The sequence below is a fragment of the Diplotaxodon limnothrissa genome, linkage group LG14 (assembly GCF_057381915.1).
Source record: "Diplotaxodon limnothrissa isolate DT_005_m linkage group LG14, D_limnothrissa_male_GT1.1, whole genome shotgun sequence".
NCBI classification, from domain to species: domain Eukaryota; kingdom Metazoa; phylum Chordata; class Actinopteri; order Cichliformes; family Cichlidae; genus Diplotaxodon; species Diplotaxodon limnothrissa.
The window spans coordinates 6307584-6325949 of record NC_140609.1 but is presented as its reverse complement, the minus strand read 5'-3'; the positions used below and the strand labels follow the sequence as shown (position 1 = coordinate 6325949).

At 42.4% G+C, this 18366-nt stretch overlaps 3 protein-coding genes across 3 annotated transcripts; 1 reads left to right on the top strand and 2 right to left on the bottom strand.

Annotated features, from left to right (window-relative positions):
* Positions 1 to 1541: 1541 nt before the first annotated feature.
* LOC146618281 (tapasin-related protein-like) lies at positions 1542 to 5050 on the bottom strand. Its single transcript, XM_085371482.1, has 6 exons — positions 5002 to 5050; positions 4684 to 4860; positions 4329 to 4604; positions 3712 to 4041; positions 1803 to 2129; positions 1542 to 1633 (listed from the first exon to the last, which is right to left on the bottom strand). The coding sequence occupies exons 1-6, from the start codon at positions 5048 to 5050 to the stop codon at positions 1542 to 1544; spliced, it is 1251 nt and encodes a 416-aa protein (XP_085227608.1).
* Positions 5051 to 6484: 1434 nt separating this feature from the next.
* gemin4 (gem (nuclear organelle) associated protein 4) lies at positions 6485 to 14023 on the top strand. The gene is made up of 6 exons (XM_085370706.1): positions 6485 to 6638; positions 7234 to 9222; positions 10688 to 10844; positions 10952 to 11216; positions 12545 to 13234; positions 13439 to 14023. Exons 1-6 carry the CDS (start codon positions 6629 to 6631, stop codon positions 13670 to 13672), a joined length of 3345 nt encoding a protein of 1114 aa, XP_085226832.1. The 5' UTR covers positions 6485 to 6628; the 3' UTR covers positions 13673 to 14023.
* Positions 13799 to 16470, bottom strand: LOC146618279 (ceramide synthase-like). Its single transcript, XM_085370708.1, has 5 exons — positions 16254 to 16470; positions 15754 to 15837; positions 15437 to 15656; positions 15270 to 15365; positions 13799 to 14765 (listed from the first exon to the last, which is right to left on the bottom strand). Exons 1-5 carry the CDS (start codon positions 16373 to 16375, stop codon positions 14490 to 14492), a joined length of 798 nt encoding a protein of 265 aa, XP_085226834.1. The 5' UTR covers positions 16376 to 16470; the 3' UTR covers positions 13799 to 14489.
* Positions 16471 to 18366: the final 1896 nt, after the last annotated feature.

Below are 18366 nucleotides of genomic sequence, written 5' to 3'. Positions count from 1 at the left end.
CACGCTGACATATACACACACACAGTTACTGTCCCTCCATTTAGAAAGGCAGAGGCGTCACGGTGTGATTATTTTACGTGTAGTTGTTTTTTTCCTGTGTAATAATATTCAACATTGCTATCAATACATTTTTCAAAAAATGCCTCTCTGTGCAAAATGGGTTCAAAAACATAAACAGCTGTAGGATACTGTTTGTCCGCGATTTGAACCGGGGGAACAAATCGTGGCAGGATGAGCCTGATATTATTTTTATCCCGCTGTAACTTTACTGTATAAAGGGCTAACATCTCCGAAATGTCAGGAGTAGTTAGTCATTACAATAAGTGTTTGTGAACTAAAACTCAAGAATGTGGGATACTGTTTGTCCGTGATTTGGAGAGCCCAGCGCTGCTCCCGACAAAGGGAAAACCAATTATGCAGGGGAGACCAACCTCGGCACTTGTGCAGGTGAAACCAAAGGGAAAATATGCTTCACCATATTTTCTAGTCTTTGGCTTAGAATGAAGTTGGTTTGGAAATATATTCAGCAATGCGATGCTTCATCTCCTGCTTTGCGTTTGTGTGGGCGCCCTGTGCTAGCAGTTTCCAAGTGTTTTGGGTTTTATTTTCCCCTTTTCATATTTCATATTTCCCCCCCTTGCAATGGCTCCGCTTCCCTCTAGGGGGCGGGCCCCACACTTTGGGAAGCTCTGGGTTAACAGAAGTTCATATTTAGATTCTTCTTTGTGTGACAGAGCTTCAACCTGCATTTGTGGATGTGACCTGTATTCACAGACACTCACTTGTAGAGGCGTTCGTGAGCTTTGCATTGATTTCCATGACAGAATCCCTGTTTTTAAAGCATGGCCCAATTCTGATTGGATATTCTGCCTTGTCTATCGTCTGTTGCCTTTCATTTGCCAGGTGGCATATTATTTGATTAACTATCAAATTTAATGCTTCAATGCAACTATTTAAAAAAGAAATTGACCTTGTCCCTTAGACACATTCTCTGAACCTTTTGATGATATTATGTACAGGAAACTATGACATATTTAAAGTTTGCAATTTTATGGAACATTATTCTGAAATTGTCAAACAATTCTTAGACACTTCTGGGAAGCTCTGCCCCTCTGAGATGCTCTTTTTATACCCAGTCATGTTACTGACTCCAAAAATGTTTCTCCCGCTTTTTTTCAGTACTGCAGACTTTTCCAGACTTTTCTTGCCCAGCACCAACATTTTTTTCTGATATGTTGCTGTCATCAAATTCAATAGTCTAGTATTTTTCTCCGTAAATTTTGTCACTTTAGTCTTTTTACATGTTTTCCATTTTCTTTTAAATTCCAAATCATCGATTCTGTTTATTTATCTATATTAATAACTATTTTCTGTAGAATAAATATCATTTTCTCTAATATATGTTATTTATATTATTTTCTTTACATTTTACACACAACTTTGCAACTTTTTTAAAATTGGGGTTGAACATGCTTTATATGTCAGTTGATCCCAAACAGCAAGCACATGCTCCTCAGGTGTGATTTAGCTGGAATTCTGTATCACTCACCTGAGTGCAGGTAGCGCCGCTTCACATACAACAGCAGGATCACAACAGAGCCCACAACGAGGTACAAAATCCAGTTTGTTGGCTCTGAAACAGAACACACATCAGGCTCTGCTCCTCCCAGCTGCTAGCTCCTAGTACTATACTATACTCATAACTTTTGCACTGTCCACTTCCTGCTGTGACAAAACAAATTTCCCACGTGTGGGACTAATAAAGGTTATCTTATCTTATCTTATCTTATACTGACACTCACCTTCCACAATCAGGGTGAAACTTTTTGTTATGGGCACTTTCAGGGACTGATGGGAGACGCTGCATGTGAACTTTTTCCCAGAGTCCCTGAGCGCAGCCTGGAGGTAGAAGACACCTGACAGCAAGAAGGTCATGTCCCCATTTACTTTGTGGCTGAACAGAACACTATGGTTTAGTGGCTTGGGATGTGGAGTGCCTGGATCCTCCTCGTACCAAATTATCTCCACATCCCGAGGGTAGTAGCCATTTGCCTCACACTTAACCATCAAGTCCTTGCCCTCCTGCAATAACAGGGTGGTTGCAACATTGAGGGAGACATGGGGAGACTCTGAGGAAAGGAGAGAGAAAAATAAATAATAATAGTAATTTCAATACCTAACAGCAGACATTTATTATAGTAACTGGGCTGTTTTATTTAATTCACTCGTTTTAATTTAATATTCTTTCAGGTCAAAACTGGTGACATTTAAAAGTTGAGATTTGGTCTGAGTTCCAGAATTCTAGGAAGTCAAATTTGGTAAGATGCATTTCAGGTTACACACTTAACAGAATAATTTTTTAAAAAAAAGTTTCTGACCACACTTAGTGGAGTGTAGTGGAGTAACAATCCAACAAATGGATTTAACAGTTCATTAAAACTGAGATTCTTAAAAGGGTGCTGTATATTGACAACATATAAAAAGTACCATATAAAGATTTCAAATATCATGTCACATTTGACCTCTTACATTTCCTTCAAGGTCAATAGATTGATCTGAAGGTCAAAGTAATAAAATGCTATAAAGAGCTATTTAAAAATAGGTTTCTTACTCTCATTGTTTGTACTGACAACATATACAGTACCAGTCAAAGGTTTGGACACAGCTTCTTATGGCAAGCACAACAGTCAATCATTACTTTAACAACTGAAGATCAGTCAGTCTGGAAAACTGCTAAAATTTTGAATGTATCCCCAAGTGCAGTCCCAAAAACCATCAAGCACTACGATGAAACTGGCTCACATGAGGACTGCCCCACAAAAGGAAGACGAAGAGTCACCTCTGCTGCTAAGGATAAATTCATCTGAGTCACCAGCCTCAGAAATCACAAGCTAACAGCACCTCAGATTAGAGCCCAGATAAATGCCACACAGATTTTCCAGTAGCAGACATCTCTACATGAACTGTTCAGTGAAGACTGTGAGAATGAGGCCTTTGTGGTCAAATAGCTGCTAAGAAAGCACCACTAAGGAAAAGCAGGCGAGGAGGTGTGATGGTGTGGGGGTGCTTTGCTGGTGACATGTTGGGGATTTATTCAAAATGGAAGGCACACTGAACCAGCATGGCTCCCACAGCATCCTGTAGCAACATGCCATCCCATCCGGTTTTCTATTAGTTGGACCATCATTTATTTTTCAACAGGACAATGACACCAAACACACCTCCAGGCTGTGTAAGGGCTATTTGACTGAGAAGGAGAGTGAGGAGTGCTGTGCCTGATGGCCTGGCCTCCACAGTCACCTGACCTAAACCCAACTGAGCTGGGTTGGGATGAGATGGACCACAGAGTGAAGGCAAAAGGGCCAAGGAGTGCTCAGCATCTCTGGAAATTCCTTCAAGACTGTTGGAAAACCATTTCAGGTGACTGCCTCATGAAGCTTATGGAGAGAATGCCATGAGTGTGCAAAGCAGTAAGCAAAGCAAAGGGTGGCTATTTTAAAGAATCTAAAGTATATAAAATGTTTTGAGTTATTTCACGCTTTTTTGTTTACTGCATAATTCTATATGTGTTCATTCATAATTTTGATTCCTTCAGTGAGAATCTACAATGTAAATAGTCATGAAAATAAACAAAAACCATTAAATGAGAAGGTGTGTCCAAACTTTTGACTGGTAGTATAGACATTTAGGGAATGATCCAATCCTATGTACCTTCAATCTGCAGATATATATCCACCTTGGTGAACAGTGGATACACGGACACTGAACAAATGTAGGTCCCTTCACTGATCATTGTGGTGGAGGCGAGGGTGTAAGAGGCATCTCCAGCCGCAAGGGCACGTAGTCCGACACCGCTCCCCTCAGTCTGTCCTGTGTGCCTGTTGTAACTGAAGAGCTTGGTCCTCTCACCAGGGCGGTGCCTATGCCACTCTACAGTGACCTTTGCACCCTTGTGGTCAACATCAAACTGGCAGTGGAGCTTTTGCTGGGACTTCAGGCGTGCTTTAACTGAGGGAGTCTGTGTTTTGATGACCATGGCGACTGTGGAAAAAGTGTGACAAACAACACAAGTGTCCTTTACTCAAACAGGTGACAACCACTTCCTGTATCTATGACATGACAATTATTTGGCCATCCACCATTCCAAGTCAATATAACTATAACTGTCTCTCTATTTCTACTCTAATCTCCAAGATACAAACACAGTTTCTTTTCAGCACTCTGTCCTTGAACTTCTGCCACTGCAACAGGCAGGCAATTAACAAACCCCTAGGAGATGGTCTGTATGGCTCAAAAGAAAAAAACTGAATCCTCATATGTGAGTTTACCTGCGGTGGTGAGTACCTCTTTGTCAGCGATGACAGACCAGTTGTGGTAGTCTGGCTGCCCTGGGGGAGGCTGGTCAGAGGGGTGTCTAAGGGTGCCAGCGACTGTGAAGCGGCCCCTGCTGTGTCTGAGGATGCAGGTAAACCAGTGGTTGTACTCCCGGGCACCGAGGACAGGCCAGCGGACGTAACCGCCCTCTGTGCTGTATCTGTGCAGCTCACACTTCAGCTGCTCTGCCTCCACCCCCTCCACATACTGCAGCAGATCCAACTTTGATCCTAGAAGACAATAAAATAAACACTAACACACTGTAGTTGTTTTTTCAGCCTTCTCCTCATGCAGGCTGCAGTAACTCACTGATGACCAGGAAAGTGATGGCGTTTGGGTTAACAGGAGCATCTCCTTTCTGACCAAACTGAAGTATAGCCTCTCTGGGGATGACCCGAGTCTCAGTGTGGTTGTCCTTGTTCAAATATAAACGCTCATCAATGAAGTAACAAGGCAGCCACTGGATCTGATGGACACTCCACACACCTGAATGACACGAATACATCAGTCAGACAGCATAGCCGTTGGAATTCATGCGGTAGACTAGAATATCTATAGTCACTGTTGACCTAACACGCACAAACTGACCTAAGCTAATCTGTGACAACGTGTTGCACTATAACTCACCTGCACTTAGATACAAATAAACAAAAATCCTCAAGATTAAAACCCTCATTCTTCTCCACTGTCGAACTCCTTGTTGTCCGATGTCCACACAAAGTTTCTCTTGACACTTTCACTTTCATTTCAAAGGAAAAAGAAAAAAGGAGTGCGATTTCTGGCGTGATGAGCAGCTCGAAAACATAACCTTTAAAAAAACATTAATCATAATCAAAAAAGTTAATAAAATCGAGAATATATGCTAGGAAGTTGCAAATAAATAAATAAATAAATCAGGATACAATGTCCTAGTTCTTTTTACAGCGTTCCTGTTTTAATGTTAGACGTAACATTATTGTAGCTGCAGCCTATCCCAGCCGCCACGTGGCCAGAGGTCTGTCTGGTAGGTGCATATTTTACTTTATCCATTACCACACAAACGGACTCTAAACTGTGAGCGGTACCCGGTGTACTTGGAGTCACGGGGCAAATGTACTCCATATTTGATTCGAACTCAGGATTGCTGTAATGTGACTATGTGAACCACCGCACCACATAGTTTAATAAATAGTTCACAGGAGTTCATGAGGAGTCAACAGCTTGCAACAGGTGCTTTTGCTTTTGACTTTATATAAAACTCGTAGTATTGACTTTGCCCTGAGATGTCGCTGTGAGGGCATGACGACAGCAGCCTTACTAGTCTTTCCGGCACCAGAGCTGATGGACGAGAGTCATGTCACTTCCTGTTAATCTCGTTTCACTATTTAGTTCGCCTGAAAGTCCTCAAATAATAGCTGTGAATGTAGCGAAAGCACTCAAATAATTATTTCTCCATGCCCGATTTTAGGTCTAATAATCTACATCATACGTTATTTAGATATTGGGAGCGTAGTTAAACCACAACAAAACCTATCATGCATATGAGAACACGCTGCTTGTGGTGGTCGAAGGTTTTTGGTTTTTTTTTTGTTTTTTTTCGTACTTTAATTAAATTTATGCACATATTACAATCTCTCGTTGGGAGACAACATTAGTGCAACAACATCTTGAAAAGGTTGAATAAGAAACCAAACGAAATAGGAAAAAAAAAAAGTGGTGGTCGAAGGTGATCACTGTCAGGAAGTTACTGTCAGACGTTTTCCGCGGCTGTGTGTTTCATGCCTGAAAGTAAAGTAGTCGATGCATTATGCGGCTCTTGGTGCTGTTTGTATTACACCGAAATGTTGGAAACCATAAAAATGTGAAAATGAAGCTACATCTATTAACTATTAAGGAAAATATTTAAAAACAAAACAAAAAACAATAACCAAAATTGTTTACCCAACAAAAATGACATTCTGGGGCTGAATAGAGCTCTATTCATTCTGCCATATGCTTAGAGCGCCCTCTATGAAACCGGAAATCCACAGAGTGGGAGTTCTTGATCATGAATACTCTCTGGTTGCACACGCTGACGCTAACAGCGGAAGCGCTTTATACGAAGTTTGTGTCACTCTGATAGAAACCTTTGCTGGGAGGTAGTATCGTGTTTGCTCTCTACTTCATTATACTCTGATGTAAAGTATTAGAGCTGTGGTACAGCTTATAGTTGGAACTAAAATTAGCAAACTAGCTTCTCAGCATCCAGGTCCACTCTGCAGCTTTGGCACTAATAATGAACAAAGGTAACCGTTACACTCCTCACGTTCCCATACAGAAAACACGAGTCACAATTTCTGTTTTGCTACAGTTAATGTTGCATGTGCAGAGATTTTTCGCCATAATCAACCCCCACAAAATTAAACAGTATCAGCTTTAGCAGTTTAAGAGGTAATGCTGTTCTCTAACCGCTCTGCTGTATGTGTGTGAGAATGACAGAGCAGCGACATTTTTTTCTATATATATTTATATAGCTTGTATTCATTCTGTGTGGAACTGAAAAATAGACACCAATACCTTATTCTACAGAGTGTGGATGTTCATATACAAGATCACGATTTAAAATAATGAGATATAAGTAACCTCTCTGAGCTCAGGCTTCAGACCATGTTCCTTCCACTGTCAACTTAAGATGAACCAGAGTTGAACTTCAGCTTATCTCCAGTCAAAAGCCATTTTCAAAGTGGCATTTTTTGGTCTTAAGATCAACTGTGTTGTTTTTTGCGCAGCTTTGCCATTTTAGGCTAATTTAAGGAGCCGAGAGGACAGTTAAAAATTTTGAAAAAAATCCATTTCCTCTGGCAAATTTGAGTTTTGATGCCTTTTCTCTTGTTCTTTCAGACTCGACAGTGCTTCAGGGAGCGTTCCTCCTGGCTGATAAGCTGTGTTCCCCCTCATCTCTGTCCACCATTCAGAAAGCAGACTGGAGCCGGGTGGGACATGTGATCCTGGAAGCACTCAAAGAAATCTGCAGACAGGATGAAGTCAGTGACTGTCCCAACCCAGCAGCTGAGAGCTGGAAAAAGAGGATGGTTTGTGTTGTGTGGCTGAAGCTGCTGTGCAGAGAGGCTGAGGAGAACGTTGAGTTTGCTTGGAGGGAGAACCCTTTCTTCTCTCTCCAAAACAGCCTCCCTGAGGTCAGCCGTGTCGTCCTGCTGGAGCTGGTGAAGTCAGCAGCAGCTGCGGGTGTTTTTGCCAGTTTCCTCCTGCATCTTCCTCACGCTCAAATCTGTGCTGAGCTGGAAAGGCTGGTGGAACATGTGAGGAGCGATCCCATAGGGGAAGACGATGTCCGACTCCTTCTGGAGGTTTGGTGGGAGCTGTGGAAAGGCAGAGTGGAAGAGGAGGTTGGAGAAGAAGAGAGCATAGAGAAGATGTTTGCCAGCCAGCTTGCTCGCCTCTCCTCTGAGTCCTCCAGTCTGTCCCCTCAGGCTGCAAAGAGGTTAAAGTTAGACACGCCAAATTCAGCAGATATTCTGCACATTCTTCTTTACGCACTCAAAGACATGAAAGGTCACATATCCTCACCTGACCTCTGCTTTCAGGCCTTATCCATTTCCCTCGATGCTCTTTACACAACTTTCCTGATAGACCAAAACGTGGCGCTTCCAGCTAAAGAGAAGTTGGACTGTTTGTGTAAAATCCTCCGAGCCAGGGAGGAGAACATGGAGAAGCTGAGTCCTGAAATGATTCAGGAAGCTCTGAAAGACTTGCGTGCTTCTCACACACCTTCTCAGTTTAATCTGCGGCAGATGAAGCTGAGTGAAGCCCTGAGGATTATCACAGAGCTTGCACAGTTTTGGCAAAGCGGTGTTCTCAGTCAGTGTGACCACTCCAGCCCTAGTTACTCTGCTTTCCAGCTAGAACAAAGCATCCAGAGGGTCCTGGCTTCTCTAGAGGAAGCACCCGGAGCTGGTAGTGACGACTTTGAAGGAGAGAATGATACACTCAGAGGTGTGCTGAAGTCACTGTCCCTCCCTGCCGCAGAGAGCAGCCCTGAAGTGAGCGCAGAGGTTGCTGCTGTCATCATCACCCATCACCTGGAAGACTGTGAGGACTTTGCAGCGTTGTTTGCCAGCGAGCCATTATGGGCAGAACGTGCGGATCGCTGGCTCGACTGCCTGGAAAAAAACCAGGGGGCATTCCGGCAGCACAGCACCCTCATGAGCCTCGCCTCCACCCTAATGAGCAGACTCCATAGTGAGAGCGCTAATGTGAGGCAGTGTCACAAACTGCTGAAAATCACTTCAGGTATTTTCTCCACACTCACATTAGAAGACCAGAACAAAGCGTTGGCTGCCATGCTGAGATTATCCAGCAGGGGGTTCTTTGAGTGCTCTGTACCTGCTGCTCTAGCTGATGGGTTTGAACAGGAGCTCAACATGGCCTTCAACTGCATCATTCAGGGGGCGGGCGGAGCTTCAGTGGGAGCTTCACAGGGCAATCTGACTACGGCAGCCTCTCTAGTTGCAAGAGTGGCCTTTCAGAACCCCAAAGCCACTTTGAGGTCCTGCTGTCATTCGGCTGTTTTCAACAAAGGAGCTTTCTCTCTAATGGCTAAGATCCTGGAACAGCTGCCAGGACTCAGAGAGCAGAGGGGAAGAAGAGATGGAGGGAGGAAAAATGTGGTGTGCAGTTTACTTTGCAAGTGTTTACAGGACATGATCCAGACCAAGTCACTGTTAGCAACTGAAAAAGAACAGTTCCTCAAGTTTCTGGGTCTGCTCATGGAGCCCGTCACTTCAGCTGAGGGAGAAGGAAAGAGGGAAAGCGTTCTGTCACCTCAGGAAGTCGTGAAAACCTTTGTCCTGCCTAACCTCTCAGCTACAGGTGAATATCACATGTTTATGTTTACCACAACCTACATTAGCTATTTTATTAGCATTTTACAGTTGTGATCAAAAGTTTAGATCCACTCGTCATGGATATGAATGTCATGGTAAACGTGGTGCTTCCATCACGTCTGGGCTTTTAACATTTCCAGGGTGGAATGATTGTACAGCATACATGTGTGATGACTTTGAAAAAACCCAAACAAGAATTGGATTCACAGGTTTTAATTTATTTTCACTGATCCTGACAGGGTCAAAATTCTAAATGTTAAATGAAAAGGTTAAGTGTACCGTAGCATGTTGCATCTTCATCAGACACTTTTAGTAGTTACCAATAAGCATCTGGCATAATTCTTGGCAGAATTGATAGGTTATTCAAAATTATTGGTTTCCAGGCATAGACCACTAGAGTTGAGGTCTGGGCTTTAGGAAGGGAATTCCAGAAGGTTACGGTAACGTCAGCCTTCTTTATCCACGTTTCAACCATCTGACTGTTGATTTGAGCCACAGAGCATGATGCTACCACGACCATGCTTGACAGCAGGTACAGCATTCTTAGGTTTGAAAGCCTCTGCAGCTGCAAGTGTCAGTTAAGTGTGAAGATGTCGATTTTGGAACAGGGGCTTCTATATCGGCACCTTCTTGGTCCATGGCGATGTAAAAAAAAAAAAAAACAACTCTTCACTGTGGACAGTGATGCTGCTGTTCCAGAAGTTTCCAGTTAAAGGCAGGCTTGATGGTCCCTGGGTTGTCCCTGAACCACTTTCATCTTATCTGAGATTGACTGTTTGTCTTTTCCAGAAATTGGAACAGCGGTTCAATTACAGTGTACTTGTTCTTACATACAGTTGTTTGAACTGGTGATCACAGAGTCTAGCTGCTGAAAGCTGGCTCCATTAAGTATCTGGAATGACCTTCCTAAAGTTCTGAACTGAACCCTGTTTAAAAGTTGTGCACTATGACCAACCAATTTAAATGAAATGTGTTTAAATTAAATACCAATTCTGCCAATAAGAGTGTTTAAATAGCAGCCAGAGTTAAGGCAGATGACTACTAAAAGCATCTGGTTAAAGTGTGGTTAAAGGCACATTTAATCAAATATTAGTAAGGTGCATGTATATATGAGAGCCTGTATGTTAAATCTTGGCCCTGTGTGCATCAAAGAAAATCTAAAATAAATTCAAACTTGCATTCAGACATGCACCCTATTTTTTTCTTTTTTTAAAGTCATTACAGATGGATGCTATACAAGCATTCCAGCCTAGAAAAGAAACAGGTTAAGGAAATCATGAAAAGTCACCCAAATCAACCTGACATGAGTGGATGGAAACCTCTGACCACAGCTGTAGATTCATTTTAAGTTACATTTGGCTAATCTACCTATAACCCAAGGCTGTCACATAAATGCATTGGGATGTAAAGTAAATTATTTGTCACTGATAGTTATTCTGTGGTTCTGCCAGCTCACTGTTCTGTGGATGCAGAGCTGAGTATCCAGCTTCTTCAGACTGCTTTGTCTGTGGACGTGCAGGAAGCAGCCACCACTCCTCACTGGGTGTTCGACTGCTCTCCTTTCCCCCTCCTCTACATGCTGGCCCAGCTACACAACCAGACTCTCAGGTTTGTATCATAAGTAAAGCTTTCCACTTTTTTATTTCTGAGCTGTTAAACCTTTATAGCGTTTAACATCATTTGATTTCAACTTAAACCCACCTGATCCCTCCTAGATGTTGGGAGCAACCACCAGACCACCACATCTGGTCCATGGATATGAAGGAGCTGCTGTTGTCAGTGCTGACCACTCTGGGGCAGGTGGTGGGTGCGGAGGTGGCAGCGGCCCCCAGCAGCTGGTCCCGAGCGCTGTTCTGGCTCCACAACAAGATGGAAGAGCTGGACTGGACGGTTCAGTTCCTGCTGAACCCTGTGTGGGGGGAGCACTTTAAAAATGAAGTGCCCTCCTCTCTACTTGCTGTGTGTGATCTACCTGAACAGGTATGTCCTACTGCGGAACCCGCCTACTCTTGAATTTCTTTGAAGAACAGTGTCAAGTATCAACATCCAATCTGTGAAAATGCAAACCCAGGTCTGGGTAAAACATAAATAAAACAGAATGAATTTATTTGCAAACATCTTAAACCCTCATTTTATTCAAAGTACAACACTCAACGTGTCAAATGTTTAAACTGAGAAAATGTACCTTTTTTTAAAAAAAAAAAAAAAAAGAAGAAGAAGAAAAAAAATCTCCTTTTCAATTTGGAGGCAGAACTTTAAGACAAGGCCTTAAAAGACTGGAAAAGTCAGTGTTACTAAAACAAGTGGCTGATAACTAATTGGGTTAACTGGAAGCAAGTCAGTAACAATACAGAGTACAAAGAGCATCTTTGAGAGGCAGTGTTTCTCAGAAGTAAAAGATGGGCAGAGATATACCAGTCTGCAAAGAAATGTAATCGCAAAGATTTTGAGTATCTCATCATCTCTGGTACATAACTTCAAAAAAGTTCAAAGCATCTGGAGAAATCTCTGTGGCAGAGGACAGGCCCTCAGAAAGCAATGGATTAAAAAAAAAACAGCCATGATTCCATCATAGAAATCAGGAACGCTTCCAGAAATCACTGTTTGTGAATATGATCCAGAAACACTGCCGTCTTCTCTGAGGCAAAGCTCATAAATGGATCGATAGATCCAAACTGTTCTGTGATCAGATAAATCAAAACTCGAAAGCCCTGAAAGGTCAAATTAACTGAAACTTTTTTTTAAAAAACAGAAAATAGAAAAACGCGTAAAAGCACACAAACCACAACTGAAGTGTTAATCAGGACACAATAATGTGATGGACCGGCTAGAGAAGTGACCAGAACCAAAACATGCACACGATCACACTGAGACATGCTTAAAAGAAGAGGACTCGTCAGAGAAGACGATGCAGGATAACACAAGATTCATATAAAACTGTAGATACTGTACATGTTTGCTATTAGCTGTTAAACAGCCATCTGTTATTATGTCCACAAAAACACTTCCATTTTTTTAATGATTTTTCTATTTGCTGGTGTTCTTTGACCTCTGCGGGCCACCGTAATGTACAAGTTTTAGGCTTTCAATCAGCAGATGCTGCTCAGCCTGTAGACCTTTAAGCCATTTTTGTAGCAGGCTGTAAACCAAATTTTTAATGCTGTAAATTTGGGCATTTTAACATTGAAATCTGGCTCACAGGCTCACTTTTTGAGAAAAAAAATATGTGATACTGTTATTTGTGTGGTTTCTCTAGAGCTGATTGTTTTTGCTCTCAGTTTGCATTGAACACTATGTCTGTCCTGTAGGAATGGTTGGGTGTGGACCTTCCCTCGTACGGTTTGGGCACAGGTCTTTTAGCCTGGATGGAGTGTTGCTCCATATCTGACTCTCTGCAGAGCACCATGCTGTCCTGTCTCACTCTGGACCAGCACAAACCTGACCACGTCAGCATGTTCAGCAAAGGCCTGCTAGTGGCTCTGACTCAGATGCTGCCCTGGTGCTCCGTCTCCCAGTGGAGCAGGCTGCTGAGAGGCCTCCGTGAGCTGATCACATCCAGCCGCCTTCACGTGCCTTTCTCTCTGGAGTACGTGGACTTTCTGCCCCTACTGGACCTGAGGAAGTTTTCATGTGAACTCCGCCTGTCAGTCCTCCTGCTTCGAGTCCTGCAGCTACTCTGCGGCTCCAGCTGCTCTGACTGGCTGTCGGCGAATGGCTGGGCACACGTAGGCAGGTTATACGCCCACGCTGTGAGGGACATGATGAATTCACTACGAGCCAAACTGCCTCTTCCTTCATCTGGTGCTTTTACTGCTTCTGCTTCAACTCCTCCTAAAACGCCAGCAACCACAGACTCAAATCCAACTCTCATATGTCCAAAGTCCAAAGAAGCCAGAGACACTCCTCTGATATCAAAGGATTCACAGAAGGAGACTGCTCCAAGCCAGGAAGTTCTTTTTGTTCTGAGCCAGCTCTTCTGCCATGTTCAGCACGTCCAGGTACGACTTCTTTACACCATTCTGTCTCTGATTGGCTAATTTTTTCCTCTTATAACCAAGCAGCATGTTTGCTCAAATTTAGTAATGCACTTGGATCAGCATGTGTTATATGCCATTGTATTTGACTGCTACAAAGTTCTCTCGGTGTGTTCTTTTCCTGAGTCAGGACTACAGGCTCACTGGTGAAATGTGTCTTCCCTTCAGGTGATGATGCCAGGAGGCCAATGTGAGCCTCTGTTCCTCTCTAGTCTGGAGATCCTCAGTCAGTACGAGGCCATTATGGCCGCCTTCCCAAACAGCTGCACCCCACTGGAGTGCGACAACACCCGCCACTTCTTCTCTACCATCTCAGACAACTTGGAGAACCTGGAGATGAAGGCTGTGCTGCAGCAGAAAATTGCTCAGCTCGTGTCCTCAGCAGCATTATGCACACACTGATCTATCTGCTGTTTCCCACTGAGCACTTTGAGTTTGCAAAAACTCAATCCTGAATATGCCTGCTGATTAACAACAGTGTAATGTTAAGGTCATGTTTAATATGAGCACCTCTCTAATAATCCGCTAATGATGTCAGTGTATGTACAAGTTATCCCTGTGAGCCAGAAGCTCAGGCTGGAGACGACTCTAAATAGTTTTCTTTATTTTTTTATTCTTGGCTCTATGTGATGTCATAGAAAAGATATTTTTAATATAATGAGACACGGACCTGCTGTATGTGAGGGCAGGACACAAAACTACTCATGTAGGGTGCAAGAATGAAAGCATGGAGATGGAAATAAGGAGGAAATCTGTCACACTGAACTCAAGTTAAGAAGTAACAAGCTTGAACTCTCTGTGAATTAAAAACCAAACTTAAAATCATATTTTGCAACACGTTGAGCAGTTATTCTTATTTGCATTAACATTGTAGACAGCATGAAAACGTAAGCTAAATGTGTGTACTGTACACCAGGGGCACTCAGTCATCATCAGTGTGTTATTATTTCATCCTATATTCATTAAAGTGACTTTAATTTATACAAACAGATTCTGTGTAGTTGGGTAACATTGTTGAGGCTCTAACATATAAAAGCTGAACAGACAAAAGGAAAACAGCACTGCTGACAGACTATGTGATAGAGTCACAGTTAAACAACTCTCTCCTGTTAAATCTGACTTAAGTTTATTATGAAAATAATAAACTTATTTTTTCATTAACTGTAGCAATAATCTGAGGGTTTTGTGTTGTTTTTTTTTTTTGAAAATCATGGAGTCTTCAGTCTTTGCGGGCCGGCCCCTTCCTCTGCCTCAGGTACAGTCTGTTGGCTTTCCTCAACAGAAGTATAAACCAGTAGATCTGTGGAGCCAGGAGCACTAGGTTACCCACGTTGCATTGCAGTGGCAGGTGAAAGACCACTCTGTGCAGAGGAATCCCAAATTGCCGGCCATACATCCAATACATGAAGGGGAAGAGCAGGATCCGACATGTGAAGAAGCTGAGCAAGACAATGATGCCGTTGATCCTGTGGAGTCTGGTGTTGTCGAGACCCAGCTGGATATGAAACACAGAAAGATGGTGAGGGGACTTCCCTAATACATCCATGTGTGTAACACAAAACACTTTTATGCAAACATGATAAGAATTTATGCCATTTGTCGTACTACAACACAATCTTTTGTACATGACCATTATAAACCCTGCACACGGTCCCACAATAAAAACACAGGACCAGGTAGGTTCATCATTAAAAACTGCATTTTGTATTTAAATAAATTATCTTTCTCTAACAGTAAATTTGCTTGATGATCTGAAATTGTTAGTGTGACAGATTTTCACACCCATATGTTTTGGCTAGTCTCTGGTGTCTTTGTACAGTCTGCCACTCTGGTCCTGTCAGCTGTGGGAGACTCCTCGATCTATGGATCGGGAGCTTAGGTCCTGTTCCTGTGCTGCCAAGATCGAAGCCTCTGTGCTGTCCTTTAAGCAGACCTTTTCTTGCCACTAGTGGGATTTCTTGATGTCAGCCTTCCTCTAAAGGTAAATCCCATGCATTACCTGGATGAGAATCTTTCCAATGGAGACAAAAGGAGTGCTGAACTCTGTGATGAACAGGCAGCCGATGAAGAAGTCCCCCAGTCCTCTTCTGAAGAACTGCAAATCAAACATTTAGTGGCAAGTCAGCCTGAACACACAAAGCGGAAGAGACTCCTCAGTGTTCTCACCAGAGTGATGGGCATGAAAATGAGAAGCAAGGCCATATGATGAAGAACCAACATGGAGTCCTTGATGAGAAAAGCCTTCACTGTCTGAAGAGAGTGGCCGCTGTATGAGCTGGAATGACCTTTGAGCTTCTGAGTATGGTAGTGGCTCAGATACATGGCATAGATGTCAAAGACCATGTAGGGCACTCCAAACAATACAAACGCGTTCACCAGCCAGTGACTGTGAAGAGAGACAGGAAACACTTTCACTGAACTAACAAACTGACAATCTAATGATAACTCATGTCTTCATGTGCAACAAACTATGAAACACTAACCTGTCAGCCATGACGTCCCTGCAGGATGTCATGACTGTGACTCCAGCTGCAGTAGCCAGAGAAGCATGTATGGCAGAAACCAGCCTAAAGTAAGCAAAGCAACGGTTTGGGTAGACAGAACTGCACTGGAATACATGCACGTTTATTTGTTGTCTGGCTTTTTAATAGTCCCCACTGCACACGCAATGAATATTCAAACCCTCACAGGCGTGTAATGTGGTGCCTTCGGCACATATCCTACAAACACATAACCAAATTATTATGTCAAATTCTAAAATCTAAGTCAAGCTTATATTTAACGGGAATCAGAGGATTCCTTACGTCAAAAACGCCTCTATGGTTTGTTATATATGTGCCGAATTTAGCTGCTCTTTCCTGTTAGTAATGTGACAAAGGAAGCAAATCTCCGCAGTGTGTGTAACGAGACAGATAAACAACACAACATTAAACTGGCGTTTGTGTTAACGTAGTCTGATGAGGTGACCCGTGTGGATGCTGACCTCTCACTGACACAAACCACGTCAGCGTCGCTCCACTGTGTGAAAGTGGATTTAAGGACTTTTCTGGAGCTGCAGAAAAGTCCAGGGAACACCAGAGCGCCACAGACCAGAGCAGAAAGCATTATGTTAGCCGGCCTCCTCCTGGTCCCCGTAACCGTTTTAACACAGTCTACATACCAACACCTGCCGTAGGGACACCATCGTATTTCAGTAAGCTAACGGCAACTAGCTTCTCTGATGGTTTGTTGAACTTCCGTCAACCTTTATTTAGAGGGCTATGATTGGCTGTAGGAGAAGAGCTTTAAACCAATAGAAATCCTTGACTTTAAACTACCTTTGAATTTCTCAGTCTACTTTATTCGAATCTGTTTCAATACGTTTCTTCTCTTCTTTGGTGATTGAAATATGTATAATATTTAAAAGCTAATGATATTTAAAATTATTAAAAAATACTACCCATCTGTACTTGTATTATTATTTTTATAATGTCCTTTTCACATTTTTCATTGAAAAAGAAATGCACGTGGGAAGGTAATGGTGATTCAGTACTACAGGATTATATTATGTATTTATTTTTTAAAGAGAAAGTTTTAGGAAATTCTATGTTTTAATAAAATTATAAGAAAATGTCGTAATGACAGTGACTTACCAATAACAGGACATGTCAGTCCAGTCTAAGATAAGTCTTCGTTTAACAATATTATGGATTCATGTCCATTTAGATTAAATTACTCATTGAAAAATTACAAATGAAATAAAACACAGGGGCTTAAACAGTTTCCAGTATGCAGTCTGCGATACCAACATATAGTAGAACCAGCGTGTCATATATTTACAGGCAGCAAGCAGGAAAGTGTGCTTGGTTCTCACAGAGCAGGAATGCAAGGCGGCTCCAGCCTTTCTCCAGAGGCATTATAACAGAGAGAGACATGGTACTGAAAGGACCCTGGACTGGAACCTACAGTACAGAAGAATCCTGTACCAGCAAAGATGCTGACAGAAATATAACTTCCAAGGGAAGAAAAGCTTATTTAAAACCATATTTTAATGAAAAGTCAGCAAAATTCTGAGTATTAATTTAACAGATTTGACAGAAGATTCAGTTAATGATCTTCTTGATTTCCTCTTGCCAATTAAAATGAAAGCATGTAGCTAATGAAAGCTACATACTTCAAATTAAGTGCCCAATAAGTGCCCAGAGAACTGCTGCAACAATGGTTTGGAGTTTCTTTGTGACCTCGGGGCAGCAGTCTTTGACCTAAAGCTTAGAAATAGTGCAAACTGGCAACTTGCTAATCTCCTACATCAAGCATTATTTCCAGTTGTGTTGATTATGTTTGACCGCGTGGCCGCAGAGCCTTCAGTTTTCAGGCCCCTCTTCTGTGGAACCAGCTTCCAGTTTGGATTCAGGAGACAGACACTATCTCTACTTTTAAGATTAGGCTTAAAACTTTCCTTTTTGCTAAAGCATATAGTTTGGGCTGGATCAGGTGACTCTGAATCCTCCCTTAGTTATGCTGCAATAGGCATAGGCTGCTGGGGGATTCCCATGATGCATTGAGTATTTCTTCTTCAGTCATCTATCTCACTCACTATGTTTTAATAGTTGTACAAAGTTTTAAAACTTTTTAGTAATCTCTGGCTCTCATCCATAGCATGTCTTCTATTCTGTGTTCCTCCTCTCACCCCAACCGTTCACGGCAGATGGCCGCCCCTCCCTGAGCCTGGTTCTCCCAGAGGTTTCTTTCTGTTGAAAGGGAGTTTTTCCTTTCCACTTTCGCCAAAGTGTTTGCTCATACCCCTTATGATTGTTGGGTTTTTCTCTGTATGTATTATAAAGCGCCTTGAAGTGACTGTTATTGTGATTTGGCACTGTATAGATAAACTAGACTAAACTCTCAGCAGTTGGAGGATACTCAACTGCAGAACCAGACTGTGACTGTGACCTATAATACAATGCCATTTTTGAAATCAAATGTATTTCTTTAGAATATTGCAGCACTTTCACAGGAACGCCTCACAGTTGCCTGTTTAAATAAATACACTTGAGTGTTTAATTTGACTGTTGGATTTGTACTTCAGTGCTAGTTGTACTTTATCATACATGTGAACT

Excerpts from the sequence above, each read along its gene's own strand:
- gemin4 (XM_085370706.1), top strand. Across the intron at positions 9,223-10,687 it reads GCCTAACCTCTCAGCTACAG|CTCACTGTTCTGTGGATGCA; the intron begins GTGAATATCACA and ends TGGTTCTGCCAG. Across the intron at positions 13,235-13,438 it reads GCCATGTTCAGCACGTCCAG|GTGATGATGCCAGGAGGCCA; the intron begins GTACGACTTCTT and ends TCTTCCCTTCAG.
- LOC146618279 (XM_085370708.1), bottom strand. The coding sequence starts at position 16,375 with ATGCTTTCTGCTCTGGTCTGTGGCGCTCTGGTGTTCCCTGGACTTTTC. Across the intron at positions 15,838-16,253 it reads GTGGTTTGTGTCAGTGAGAG|GCTGGTTTCTGCCATACATG; the intron begins GTCAGCATCCAC and ends TGCTTACTTTAG. Across the intron at positions 15,366-15,436 it reads TTTTCATGCCCATCACTCTG|TTCTTCAGAAGAGGACTGGG; the intron begins GTGAGAACACTG and ends TTTGATTTGCAG.
- LOC146618281 (XM_085371482.1), bottom strand. The coding sequence starts at position 5,050 with ATGAGGGTTTTAATCTTGAGGATTTTTGTTTATTTGTATCTAAGTGCA. Across the intron at positions 4,605-4,683 it reads CATCACTTTCCTGGTCATCA|GATCAAAGTTGGATCTGCTG; the intron begins GTGAGTTACTGC and ends ATTGTCTTCTAG. Across the intron at positions 4,042-4,328 it reads AGAGGTACTCACCACCGCAG|TCGCCATGGTCATCAAAACA; the intron begins GTAAACTCACAT and ends CTTTTTCCACAG.